General features: G+C 33.8%; 1 protein-coding gene across 1 annotated transcript in view; it reads right to left on the bottom strand.

Annotated features, from left to right (window-relative positions):
- LOC111146664 (eukaryotic translation initiation factor 3 subunit E) overlaps positions 1-15293 on the bottom strand; it is a 43581-nt gene that overhangs the window by 12359 nt on the left and 15929 nt on the right. The window contains exons 8-10 of the mRNA XM_022502310.1: positions 3596-3722; positions 2686-2787; positions 1309-1418 (exon numbers count right to left, since the gene is read on the bottom strand). Of these exons, the coding sequence (XP_022358018.1) occupies positions 1309-1418; positions 2686-2787; positions 3596-3722 (339 nt within the window). The remainder of the gene's footprint in view (positions 1-1308; positions 1419-2685; positions 2788-3595; positions 3723-15293) is intronic.

Below are 15293 nucleotides of genomic sequence, written 5' to 3'. Positions count from 1 at the left end.
AAAGAAAATAATTTATTCATTTAACAAATATTTACTGAACACCTATACTGTACAGACTCAGTATACTAGGTGCTAAAGATATAAAAAGGAGAATTTGCTTTCAAAAGTGTCATAGCAGGGATAATTAAATAAATTCTAGATGAAACAAAACACCCAAGTGACCATACTGTCCTAAGAAGTGGGGGAAAGTCCACAAGGAAAAAAACAAAATATTAACATCCGTCTTTCACAAGGTTGAATTATATAACTTAAAAAGGGGGGGGGGCAGTGCATGAATTCAGTTATCTATTGTCCATAAGAATCCTACATATGATTCATCTATTTCACAATCAATGACATATTAGGAATTTGCATGTATTCTTTAAGAGAATCAGATTTTTTAAATTATATGTTTGCTAGCTTTAATAAAGTACTAATAAAACTGGTCAAGGCTTTAATTCCCATAGGAAAAGCCCCAAGATTGCACTGCACTTCTAACTCTAAAAAACCACTTCAATAACAACCCTAAAATTAGGCAAACAAGTACGGATGCCTCAGCAAAAACAAATGGCACTGAAGAAAAACTCTGGTCTACACTCAATTCCAAAGAGTCAAACATTAAAGTAATTTTTTAAACACTTATGGAGCATATTTACTGTTTGACTTCATCTGTGGCCAAAAGGGCGCTAGTTATTTTTCAAATTCTAATATGTAAAATTAGTTTCTAATAGGTTATGTAAGTTTCACAATTTTTCCGCCAATAATTTTCTCACACAACAAAGAAAATTTCAACTGAAATTCACCATACTTTCCATGTTTCAACATTTTAGGATGTCACAGGAGTTTACTATATGAGAATTCAAATATATAATTAAATAAAACAAACTCAATTAACTGAAATGATTACCAAATGTGGTCTTTCAACAGTATTCCTGATTCACTAACTTCTTCCTTATTTGAACTCCTGCTGAAACCATTCTAAAACCGTCTATTTCCTTTTTCTCCCTACACAGGGCATAACAGTACTCTTCAAAAAGGTTAAGTGACAATCATAATACTGCCTTGAAGTTACCATTTTCAAAAATCATGGTTTGCCACACACAGAGAAGCTAAAGAAGGTATTTTTGAGTCTGTAGCACTCCCAAATAAAAACAAAAGTTAGGATTTTTAATAAATGACTATCAGATTGTTTTCTTTTTCTTCTAAAGCAAAGGGAAATAAAATAAAAATCCAATTAACTAGAATCCTATTAAGTATAATTTTACAGTCAATGGAAATTTCCAGGAATTTAAAAGTAGAAAAATACAAATCAAATCAGGGTGTTCTTACTTAATGCTGATACACTGGTGGATGCGACAAAAAGTCTCAAATATGAAGAGACGAGCATTTTCAATGAAATCCTCAAGACAAGCCACCAAGAAGAAGTCATTCACAAGTACCTATATATGTAAAATATAACAAAAAAAATTAATAGCACAGACAAGCAATTTTCAAAAATGTGACCCAAAGTATTTCCTGTGTGCTTTACTCATTGTTCCAGTTACTAGAATTCTCTCACCTAATATCACAAGTTCTATACACCATAGCACTTTCTAGAACACTATGTTCAAGTCTCTAACAATTTAAAGTAGTAAATGAATGTTGCAAGAAAACCTGAAGCACTGCCATGTTTTCTTATTCTACTGATGACTTGGGCAACCTTGTGACAAAGGCGCTTTGTCCTGTCCATTATCCTACATAAATTCTTTGTAGATAACGTATCTTTCCTAGCTTCTTAAAATAGTTATAACAGACTAAAAATAAGCACATTTCTGTGAAGTAAGTAGACCTGGGAATAGACAAAGGAAAACAAATTCAAGGGGTGGCTCCTACTCCACAGACAGTATCATAATTAAAAGAGAATATTTTAACTTCATTAGTGTATATTTAACAAATATACACCAATATATAATAACACTGCATATAACTATATGAACACAAATTACCACATTGGAGTCTATTTTATATTTTGTCCAAAGTGTGAAAGTCACCTCTGAAATTATACTTACATGATAATTTTCTTTTCCTTAGAGAAATAAAATCTTAGTCCTTCAATAAACTCTTTATATTTTGTGTTAACATTTGGGTTCAAAAATGAAACTGACAACTAATAACTTATGGATTTGGTAAATGTATTTAAAAGGTAAGTTTTTAGTTTAATTTCTTAAAACTTTGCAAACTAACATAATAAAACCCCAGAAATCTAACTCTTCAAGTTGCTCAAGTTCTACCAATCAACAGAAGACAGTATTGTTAAAAAATTCATGTCCTTATAACTTTACTGGTTTATAGCAAATGTTAAGTACAATTGTGTGAAAAATTCTAAAGATAGGCCCACTTATGAGACAAATTGAGAATCAGTTAGGATGTGCAATTCTATATGATCTTATAAATACATACTTCACACATTTACTCATATAGGATAAGACATGGAATTATGGGTGTATGTATGAATATATAATGCCCCCAAAGTTTTAAAAAAATACTAACAAAAGGGATACATGTATGGTAATAACAGTAAAAATGTCATTACCCCAGCACGTTTCTAAACAATCATTTTAAGACTGTTTCTGATATAATTACTTTAATAAAACACTGCAAGTTAACTCTTACAATATCCAAACATTAAAGAATGTTATTAATTTATAAGTAAAAATTCATACTTACTGATTCACATTCCCTCAGCTTTTTCTGAGCCCCATCAAAGTCAAAGTTAACATATAAACATTCAACAAATTCTGTAATTGGGTCTTTATATGTGTAAGACTCCTGTAAAATTAAGCCAAAGGTCAAGCTGGATCAGATTCAACACTGTTTGGTAGACTGGCCCTAGACTATCTCAATCTTCCTGTTTTCTCCTCCCTTACTATTAATTTCTAACAAATTACCCTGTGTCATCTCAAAGCAACCGCTCATACCCTGATTCCAGGCAACACCTTAAGCTTATAATACCTTCCAGACTGAGTTCTCTAAATTCTCATCTTAGAACTATTCCAAAGGCTTTCAAGTTTCTCTATTACCAAAAGTCTCCCTTAGTCAATAAATACTGAAGAACATCTAAGTATGAGGGTATTCATACACTGCTGAATTTGTCTTTTTGTATTTAATTCATTCTTAGGTCAAGTAACTTTTTTTCTAACCCACAGTTATTGCTGAGAAGCTCACTAAAAATCAATCAGTAGGGCTGCAGCTTTTGTACAACTTGGGGACTATTATTATTGTATCCTATGTAAAGATCATTACTCTGGAATTATGTAGGTAAGCCATCTTCCAACAAACAGTGCCAGGCTCCACATCTCCTTCACTCTTTGCAATAAAGACAATACTAATATACAGTGTATAAAGTATCCACCTAGCAAGGAGCAATATTCATTCATACCACATCTAATGTAAGTATATCTTAGAATTAAAGGAAGTAAATGCCCCTCTGAGTATCCTGGGCTCCTCTTTCTCTATATATCCTTTCTCCTATTTTCCAAACATTTTTACCTTAAGAATTATGAGTCTTACTCTAGGAACAGATACTACACCTAGCTTGGACAGATTTATAAAACGCAATAAAGATTTTAGTTTTTACCTGCTGAATAACTTTAACAAGATCTTTTAGCACCTGTCGGCGTTTCCGAACATCTTTGTTTGTTATGACGGCTGTAGTCAAATAGCGCAGAATATGTGGACACATTGTCTGAATTGCATTAAGATACCTAAGGTAAAAATATAAAAAACTTTAATATTTTTTAAATTCAATATTAATAATTTACCCAGTTTCTCTAAATCTGTAACCACATGTGATTTAAAGAAACATCTGAACAGCCCATTACACTGCACTGCTTCAGTAACGTGTAACTGCAAACACTTAATGATATTACAGGACTATCACCTTCAAGGAAATGAAAAAACAGAAGTCTGCAGAGAATGCCAGCTTGTATCCCCCCAGTATGAAGTGAATTGCAAGACTGATTTCAGAGGTAAATAATCCTATTATTATTGTTGAGTAAAAGGATTTTGGAAGGCCCCTGTATGTGCTGTCTGTTCCAAAAGGCTGCTAAGCTATGACTTTCAGTCATTCACCCTTTGGAAAAAATGTGTCAAAACCTTCTATGTGTAGATCAGTCACCATAATCAGAAAATGAGGCACTTAAATAAAGATTCAGATGATGAAAGACTGAAAACTATAGGGAAAAGTAAACTGTTACAGTATTATAAGGCTTTGGCTAAATTGGTAGCACTGGGAATTAGAGAAGGATTATATATCAGACAAATATCAACAGGGCCATTGCTAATATTTAACAAATCCTGCCAGTCTGAACAGCGGCACCTGGCCGTCCTCTGTCATTCGGTGTTTATATTGTATTCCTCCTGTTCAACTCTTTAAATAGCTCCCTGATTTTTATCCAAGAAGTACCTCTGAGTGTCAGGCACTATGCCAACCTTGGAAATACATGTCAATAAAGTCCATTCCTCTTGACTGAATATATAAACCACAAAGTACCACCCAGCTTCATCTCCCACCAGACCATCATTGACTGCTTCTCGTTTTTCTCACTTAAAGCTCACTCCATAGACTGTTCTCCCAAACACATCCCTCTGAAAGCCTAAACTCTAGCCATCCTTCAAGATCCAGCTTAGATATCGTATCTTCCAGATTTTTCTAAACTATGATATTAATAAATCTTTGTATTTCATTACACTGTAGATTCCCCATAAAATGTTGTTTCAACTCCGTATAAGACACTAGAATCTGACAGTAGTCTAACAGCTAATGTTTAGTCTCTCCTTAAATTCCCTCTAAATAAGGCAGGGAATAAAAAGAATCAACACCCACTCAAGAATAAACCAATTTCTAGGAAAAAATGACTAAATAAATCAGCTAAAAGTTTCATTATCTGAAATATTAAGCCTGACTTTCAGGTAGAAATTTTTAAATTGCAACCTTCATTCAGAATAATTCTTTGTCTCAATAGTCTCTTGCCAGAGATGTCATGCACAAGCACAGGAAAGGCTGACTATTTTCTCAATACTGATTTTGAAGTAAGTAATTTTAGTAAGCATTTCTGGAACTCATAAACTTATCCATACGGTTTAAAAAACTAAATTTATTGTATAAAATGTTAAACATATTTTACTTGTCCTAGCTTTGCATCACTGCATCACATGTATCTTCACTGTTTTTAATGGAGGGTAACTTCTTGGGAAATCATATCCCACTCTCTTTGAGAGTTTATGGTAGGGGTTAGCAAAACTTTAGTAAAAAGCCAGATAATAAATATTTTAGGTTTTGCAGGTCAGGAGGCATAATTGAAAATATTGCACAAGTACTTATATGAAAAAAAAAAAAATTTCCAAAACATTTTATTGATAAAACTCAAAATATTAAGAGTGGAGTATGATTTTTTTATAATTTATCTACTAATGAGAAGAACAGCATTTATCTACTGGGGACAATTTTGCTTAATTGCATTCAAAGTTAGAAATCCTAACACTAAAATTTATTGCAAATGTTTCTCTGTTAATGCTGTTCTCTAATGAAAATTTACATACTCAGTCTTTGTAAATGTTTTTCATGAACCTAGTACTACCAAAAACTGGTACCAATTGATAGAAACAGGATTTTAATTTATCATACTTATCACCTGGAAGGCATTACTGAACTGTTCAACTCTTCTTTTCATATTGTCCCTTAGGGTACATTACACTACAGATAAATCACTTCCAATTCAACAGCACAGTTAAGTGAATTTTGAAATATGGAAATTTCCCTTGTATTTACAATGAGGTCTAAAACTTTCTGGAATTATAATTTGAGATTAAAAAATCTATCTGCTGCAAATCTGTGTGGGAATGAAGGTCTCCTTTCTTGTTCTACCATGTGAAAGAACAGAAAACATAAAGCAGCTGGACATTTCTTGTTATTCATGCTATGTTAATTGTCACTGAAGTGATTACTGCAATATAGTTTTCCATATAAATACTATTTTGTTTAGTAATTTTAGGGTGAATTAAGAAACATTAATAAATTAAGTTACAGCAGAAGTAGATTTCCAGAGCCACCCAAGGCTTGAAAATAATGTCTGAGCGCAATTTTTCTCATTCAGAAAAAATCCAATCTTAGCCGTTGCTAAGGCTAAGCCACCTACCTGTTGTTAAGTAGAGAAAGTCAAGATATTCTATTTCTGACAAAAATTCATGGACTGATAACAGTTAAGTCCACAGGAGGAAAAGAAGCTCAGTTGACAAAAATGGTTCAAAAATACACCACATGGGATACCTGGGTGGCGCAGGCAGTTAAGCATCCAACTCTTTATTTCAGCTCAAAGCACAATCTCAGGGCGGTGAGACTGACATGGCTAAGCTCCATATTGGGTGTGGGGCCTGCTTAAGATTCTCCTTCTTCCTCTCCCTCTGCCCTTCCCCCCTGCTCACTCACTCTCTTGAAGGAAAGATAGAGTCAGACAGAAAGACTGAAATAACACACCACAGATTCAAGTATTTTCCACAAAGTACCTGGTGATGAATAATGTAATGAATAACCATAGGCTTTTAACAACCTTTTTTTTTTTTTATCCTCCATACATATTTGCCACCAAGTTTTAAGACATCTTAGCAGATTCCACTTCGGGTTGTACTAAATTAGTGTTTTATCAACTTTGAAAATATTTTCACCTGTAAGCTCTTCCACGTAGACTATTTATTCATAAAGTCATATTCTTTAGTCACTTCAAATCCAACACTGATTCCTCAAATCAACAACTGGGCCACATTAGTAAAATCTGTTGACTCCTCAAGAGCCAAGGAAAATCACTAAAAATCATGTGCCTTGTTTTTTAATTGACTGATGCTGCTCCAGATAACTTCAACTCCGAGTAACTGTCCTCAGCAAAAAGCTAATATTTTTAAACAAGTTCATTTTCTCTGGACATTATTTCTTTGGCTGCTGCAACTGAACATGATTTAGAATCACCACTGGTAAATGGCTTTCCCTACCTGGCTAAACAAAAGCCACTTAGAAACTTACCTGCTTGAAGCCTCATTTTCATTAATTTTTGTGGGGAAATTCTGCTATGATGAAATATTGTTTTAAATTTCTGATTTTTCTGATAGTTGCTTTGCTGTCCGTTGGATTATAATGAGGGCTTACAGTCTTGCAATGTGAATTAAACTGTATTCTTTTAGCATACCTATAGTGTCAACTCAGTGCTTTGCTTTCTAGTTCAAACAAAATAATCTCCACTCCACTTTGCTTTAAAAGCGTTTCTGAAGTCCAATTTTCTTGTTCTGACATGATGAGTATGCACTGGTGATAAAGTGTTGCAGTATGGCAATACACAGGGCCCTTGAAACATTGGCCAGGTGTAACTACACAATGGCATCACTGAGTAGCAGTGTGAAGCAACAAGGGTGCAACACTGTATGATCCCTGTCACAACTCAACTCTGCCCTTACAGTTTAAAAGCAGCCAAAGACACTATACAGATCAATGATGCTGGCTGTGTTCCAATACAAATTTATGGACACTAAAACTGTAGTCTCATATTTTATATGTCACAAAATATTTTTCTTTTTTCAACCATTTTTTTTTAAGATTTTGAGAGAGAATGAGAGATTGAGAGCACAAGGCGGCGGGGGGGAGGAGGGAGAAGTAGGCTTCCCACTAAGCAGGGAGCCCAAAGTTGGGCTCGATCCCTGGGATCATGACCTGAGCTAAAGGCAGACACTCAACCGACTGAGCCACCCAGGTGCTCAACCTTTCAATGGTGCTTCAACCATTCAAAACGTAAAAGCCCTTCTTAGATAGATAACAGGTCTTAAGAAAAAAGGCAGTGAGCCAGATTCAGCTCACGGTCCAGATCCCTAATACATAGTATTACCATGGGTCCTGACTTCTAAACATAGCAGGGACTCCATACCTAGTGGAACAGAAGTGATCTTTCCTATGTATTCACCTACATAGATCAATACATAAGGAAGGGGAGTAGGGATTAAGAGTGACTCTTAAGTTATCTTCATTCACAATCTTGTAGGATTAGTGATGATGTATTTTTAGTTCAAATATAAGCAAAACCACAGATGTGGTTTAACAGTCTACATATGTCTGCTGTGCTCTTTTGTTCTATTTCTTTCTTACCATCTCCCTTCCTGTCAACTGAAATTTAAGGGTCAGTTTTCATCTTTACTGGACTCTTCTAACCTTTGCACATCTTAACCGGTTGTTATACTTACCCTGTGTTTATAATGCACAATACTATCAGTACTTAGTTAAATATGTTCTCAGGCTATTTCTTATATTATTTGTCTGGATTATAAACTATTTAAGAACAGAGGCTATAACACCCTTATTCTTGAAATCTAACTTTACTAATTTTCTTTTTTCTTCTATTTTTTTTCCGTAGGCTCTGTGGAGCCCAACATGGGGCTTGAACTCAAGACCCTGAGATCAAGACCTGAGCTGAGATCAAGAGTTAGTTGCTTAACCCACTGAGCCACCCAGGCACCCCTATTATTTTATATTTTAGACAGAAATCTTAAAGGTCATCATCCTGAGCTAAAATATAGGTAAAATACTTATATGAAAAAGAATCTTCTCATCAGTAACAATTAGAAAATAGGAAAGATAAAGATGGAAAGGTCAGTCAGGACAATTTCTGACTACTCCCCAGCTGACTATTAACAGTAAAACTTGAAATTTCTTAGGGTTTTTACATTATTTTTATTTAGAAAACACTCAATGGAGTATATAATTCAAACTGAACTTTGAATCTTTCTTTTTACAGCTGTAGAGTAATAACTAGGGCATTCTATTACAAATGCATCCTTTTCTCTAATAGCATCTACCTTTAGTGGCAAAGCCTCATCTCTTAATAGTCTATGAACACTTCTCTTACGCCTGATACCTTATCTTTATATATAACGTTACATTTAAAAGTTCAACATTTTTCAAATATGCAAATCATCTCCATTTTGGATTCAGAATACATAACTGCAGAAATGGTAATATATATGATGTAAGAGACTTTATTTAACCTGCACTGGCACCTAAACTTTCACTTCAAGGACAAAGTATAAATTATCCACAAAGTACTTTTTATTTTATAAAAGTCCTGAAGTCCACGATCTACATAAACTATCAGTTTAACAATTTTATCAATTAATATACTCAATGAGCCACATTTAATTGTATTACTGTGCTATTAGAAATTGAAAGCAGGAAAAATATAACTTCACCACTTTTTACTATTTATTAAAGATAACTGAAAAGCACGTACTAACTACAGACAAATGCAAATTACTCACTCCTTACTAGTAGCTATGCCACTTGAAGAATATACAACCTAGAAAAATGGCTGAAACAATGATCTGTCAAGCCAACTAGGTATATTCTAATATGAAAAAAGTCAGAATCAAGCAAAACTCAAAACATGCCATGGAGACATTACTATTGAGGAAGACTACTGATGGTAACCTGACCTTACAGAGTGAAGAGGAAGCACAATATTTCAGTGAAAAATGAAAGCTGTAATCCTACTGGAGCAGTTTATTTTCCACATTGGGTTAAAAGGCTGTTTCTGTTTTAAAAAAGTTCCAAAGCTACAAAGATTCTTATTGAGCAGCTGAAAATGTTCAAAAACTGATCTATGGTGATGGTGCCAATTCTTGGCAAAGTTACTAAAATTCACTGAATTGTAAACAAACAAACAAATGACATTCTGAGTACCTTAGAACAAATAAGGATAATGGCATTCTATACTGGTAGTAACTGTTGTGTGTTTTTTTTTTTTCCACTACCACACTCTTGCAGTTTAAAAAAAAAAAGCAAGTTGCAACTACGCCCTTGATTAGGCAGTACAGATTGTTAACGGAAAAAAAAAAAAAAAAAAACAACCCAACCCCTGCATACTAATCTTTTTAATAATCTGTATGACTTAATGGGAAGTATGTGTAATGCTCTTCTGCTATATACTTTTGTGTCACAGTTATCTTAATGAAAAGCACTTGTACAACTGAGTTGTAAGCTTAACTGTTTTTCTCACAGAACATTACTTTTACTTGAAACAATGAATCACTGATAAACCAAAGCTATTCAAAACTGGGTATCTGGCAGACATTTTCTAGAAAATAAAGTCAGCCGAAACTTAAAGAAAAACAAATGGTAAAATTAGATCTTCCCTAAAAAAGAAGAATTTTGGAAAATATGTCACCAAGAGCTTGACTACTAACCAGTATGTTGAGCCTTTTCTAATAGATTTAGTGGTAATACTAATGGGTGATTTTTTTTTTAAGTACTGTATGTATATCAACATATTTGGAATACCTGCATAGCTCATGGCTCTAACATTTCCCAAACAACCAATGGATGATATTATACAGGCACGGGTACAAGATCCATTAAGGTGCAAGACTGACCACTATAGTTTAGACTACCAGTATCACTGAGATTCAAAAAACTGAATAAGGTTTCCTTCCGATTCCACTTATAATAACTTCTAAAGTACTACTACTTGTTGACTTTTGTTGATTACCAAAAAAGAATATTCACATCTATCTGAAAAGGCTACTAAAACAGCTTTTTTGTAATTCTGTATGTGTAAGGCTAGGTTTTCTTCATATCCTTCAGACAAAATAACATCAGGTAGGAAAAATGTAGTTTATGTCAGAAATTGAAAAGTCTGCAAAAATGTAACACAATGCCACTCACTACTCTCATTAAACTTTTGTTTTTAAGTTATTCTTTAAAAAATCAGTCAACTATAATCAATTTACCACTTGTCAATTACCAAATTATTTTCAATTTCCCAGTTTTAGGAAATTAGACAAATCCCTATAACATCTAGGCCACCCAGGTGCATAATCTACCTTTCTATGTTATTACTTTTTGCAAAGTGTATTTATTTAATTTAATTTAATTTTTTTTTTTACATTTTAAAACTGACTTCTAAGTTTCTTTTTTTTAAATTTATTTTATTTTTAAAGATTTTATTTATTTCAGGGGTGCCTGGGTGGCTCAGTCATAAGAATCTGCCTTTGGCTCAGGTCATGATCCCAGGGTCCTGGGACTGAGCCCCACAATGGGCTCCCTGCTCGGTGGGAAGCCTGCTTCTCCCTCTCCCACTCCCCCTGCTTCTGTTCCCTCTCTTGCTGTCTCTATCTGCCAAATAAATAAATAAGATATTTAAAAAAATTTTATTTATTTCAGAGAAAGAGAGCATGAGCTAGAGCATGAGTGGGGGGAGGGGCGGCAGGAGAGGGAGAAGCAGATTCCCCGTGGAGCAGATGCTTAATCCACTGAGCCACCCAGGAGCCCCAGTTTGATTTTTATCTTAACACTTTCTGCAATCTCAACTGAATTACCTTTGTATTTCTAGTATCCATAACAAATGGTTCTACTAATTAAACATATTCTATATACCTTCTAAATTTCATATAATCCATAAGGCTGTCAGGAATTGATCCATATCGTTCCCCTCTTGTATTACAGAATTTTCAGTGGGTTTGAATACTTTTATTTTTCTTGTTTGCATGCTTCATTACTTGAAAATATTCAAAGAGCCTGTTAAATTTAATATTACTTCCTAAATACACATGTAACTGCAAAAAAACACGGAAGAGTGGGCCTACAAATAAGTAGTATCATGGAAAGCCAATTTATAATAGTTCCTATGGTTTACTTCAGGAGAGCTGTCCTTATCCTTAACCCATCCCCTAAGTATCAAGATTACAGCCAGGTGTTATGGGCCAACGACTGGGTCAAATCTGCTCATTCAGAAAAGGCTCTTCCTCCCACACGGAATTTTGGGGATATCAATCAACTCTTAAGACAATCTTACAGAATTTATTAATCAGAACACAGACAAAATACTAAAGTTAGTGTTATTTTCAATCTCTTTTCATCTGAATGCATGTCTGGTTAATCTCCATAAATACTGAGAAATATATCCTTAATTCTTTTTGAATATTCTCAGAAAACATCTTTTCTGTAAGATACATAGATAGTTCAACATTAAAGACAGGTATGTAACTATTTTACTAACCAACATTTCCAAATTTCTTGCAATGATTTATTAGTCATTTTCCTGGATACTCCAGATTCAGCCAATACTGGTATGTCTCAACTATTGCATGAGATTGTAATTGTCAGTGTCACAAATGAAAAAGCCTCTTCTAAAATGTAATGGATGCATAAAGTACTTCTCAAAAGGGTACTTCTCAAGAATCACTGCCTTGAGAAGATTAAATTCACAATGCACCACAGCAGAAAGAGATTAATCAATTCAATCTCTGATAAGAGAAAGCTACCAGACCAGGAAAGACTTAACTTGATAAAAGACATTAACATATTTAAATTAGAATGGGGGGTGGGGGTAAGAACACAGTGAGAAGTATTGATCTGAAATGGAATCATGAAAAGAGAAATAAAAAAGCAAATCTTGGAAATGCCCATCCAAATATTTAGGGTGACAAGTCAAAAAAAATGTCCATTATTTGGTCCTAGTGAAAGAACAGTCCTACTGTGAAGATAGATAGGTTAGGCCAGCTTAACCTGATGGTGCCATTAACAACAGTACAGTCCAAATTCACCTTCCATTCTGATTCCAAGTACTTTACTTTTGTAATTAAGATTTTATTTATTTATTTGACAGAGAGAGAGAGAGATCACAAGTAGGCAGAAAGGCAGGCAGAGAGAGAGGGGGAAACAGGCTCCCTGCTGAGCAGAGAGCCCAATGCAGGGCTGGATCCCAGGACCCAGACACCATGACCCGACCCAAAGGCAGAGGCCCAATCCACTGAGCCACCCAGGCACCCCGATTCCAAATACTCTAAAGCAGCTTTATCTGGCTTAAAGGTCGATTTATGAAGAACAAAACTGAACCAGTCTCAGCAAGACTGATTTATAAACCAGAATACCATCAGTAATTCATAAGGAGAAGTATAACTGTTAAGAGTTCTGACCCTGTAAGTTTTACACATAGGAAGCCAAGAGAAGGAAGGCTGCTTTAAGAGTACTTAAAATCAACTGAGTTTACTATACTAAAGCCCAGAACCAAGTATTATACCCTTATAGGATCTTACTTTAATGTACAATTGTTTCTGGTTTTTAAAATTTTTTCCACTAGCTTTTACTTAATTCAACATACAGACTATGATTTATATACCTTTTCAGATTATAAACAATTTATCATGGCATTCAGCAAATGGCAAAATATGTAATAAATACAATTTAAAAACTGTATATATATAATTTCAACAGTGAACTTCCCACAAACAGGATTTACGGAATAAAAGCTTAGAATGAGGCTGTATGTACACATCAGCGAATAATGTGAATCTAGAAGGCATACTTAAGTACCATAAAATACCTCTAATAAAAAAAGAAATATAATGTAAAATTATAAAATTTCACCTCTTATCATTTATACTTAAAATGGGATGCAAAGATCATGTATTATTGTCTTTTATCTTACCTAATGCCATGTATTTTTTTTTCTTTTTTTTGAAGAAAGAAAAGCGTAACTTCCTGTTACAAAAACTCCTCTGCCTATGTTTGATTTTAATATACTGGGTCAACATGTTGTTAAAATACTATTAATACTGAACTTACACTGCCAAGTTAACATGAAAAATAAAACAGACTATTTCTGTTTAAGACTGCTTCTTTTTAGCAGATCCAGGGGAATATTTAGCATTTAATGCAGAGAACAGAACATATACCATTCAAAAATGGTTCCCTGGTTCTCCATAAAAAAAATACTGGTATTTCTCAGTTGCCTGAGTATTTTTCATCTGCATTACCACTAATAACTTAATTTCTCTTATTTTTCTTTTCTTTTTTAAAATTTTCTTTTTTTAAGATTTTATTTATTTATTTGAAAGAGAGAGAGAGAGAGAGCGAGAACCAGAGGAGAGAGGTCAACAGGAGAAGCAGATTCCCTGCCGAGCAGGGAGCCCGATGTGGGACTCAATCCCGGGACTCCAGGATCATGACCCAAGCCAAAGGCAGTCGCTCAACCAACTGAGCCACCCAGGCGCCCCAATTTCTCTTATTTTTCAAAGTGCTATTGATTACGTTAACTCCCTGCAGAGGTCAAATATTTTAGTCTTAAAAAATCTTACTAAAATGAACATTTAATGTACATTTATTAAAGTACATTTATTAATTAAAGTCACATTTATTTATATGACTCAGTTTAGAATATCCCATCAAATTCTCCAAAAATAATGCCATAGATATTTCCAAGACTTTGAAAACTACAAAACAACTTAAAAACAGCTTATTCAATCTTCATTGATGTTTAATTCAGAAGGGTATTATACCATCTATGTCTAAGCTATACCTTTATAAAGTATACATGCATTTTAGAGAAAAACATTAAAATCATAATTTGACAGAAAATATTAAGCAGAAATCAAGTGAAATGTAACAACTATATCTTCACTTAGATTAACATTTAACAAATGTACGGCTCAAGAATGTTTATATGAAGTTTATTTAGCTAACAATATAGTCAATATAAGCCATACCATGAACCAAATGCTAGTTATTCCAATCCTGAACTAGGTTTATCTAAGCACACATACAGGTCAAGAAGCTAATATCGCCCCTGTAATCTATAAAACTCAAGTAACAATCCTAGAATTTTGAAGATCCATATTTCAAGATGATTATGGATAAACCGGCAGTTATCTAAGAAGGGCAATCAAAATACTAAAGAGTCTGAAAAATTACACACTTGATAAAATCATAGATATTTCGCCTGAAAGAAGAGATAAAGAAAAATTATCTTCAATTATCTAAGTGTTTCTACCAAGCAATTTTGTTTTCTGTTGTTCTAACCAAATAAGGAATTAGAAGATTCAAAGGCACTTAAGCTCAAATGGAAAAATAAATTTTTAAAAATGATTTGCAGGTAAAAACAGAATAGTCTAATTCATGAAGTAGTTATTTTCTTAGCACCAAAGGTTGGATAATTGAGCAATGATATAAGGGATTCTGGGATGTATACATTTCTTCCATGTAATCTGGCCTGGAGCCCTAATTCTAAAGCTTTCATTAATATGTTAATTACCTGGAATCTTGTTAAGATGCAGATTCTTATTTAGTTCTTCTAGGGTAAGGCAGAATCATGAGATTCTACATGACGCCTATTCTGATGGCACAGGAACTACACTAAATAGCTCTTCAACAGACTTAAAATATACTTTCTTCAAATAATTTACCTGAGTTACACATAAGCTTTTTTTTTTTTTTAAAGATTTTATTTATTTATTTGAGAGAGAGAGAG

This window comes from Enhydra lutris, unplaced genomic scaffold (genome assembly GCF_002288905.1).
Source record: "Enhydra lutris kenyoni isolate GAN:26980312 unplaced genomic scaffold, ASM228890v2 scaffoldscaffold14, whole genome shotgun sequence".
In the NCBI taxonomy this organism is placed as follows: domain Eukaryota; kingdom Metazoa; phylum Chordata; class Mammalia; order Carnivora; family Mustelidae; genus Enhydra; species Enhydra lutris.
Note: the sequence above shows the minus strand (reverse complement) of the source record. Positions and strands in the feature narration are given on the sequence as shown.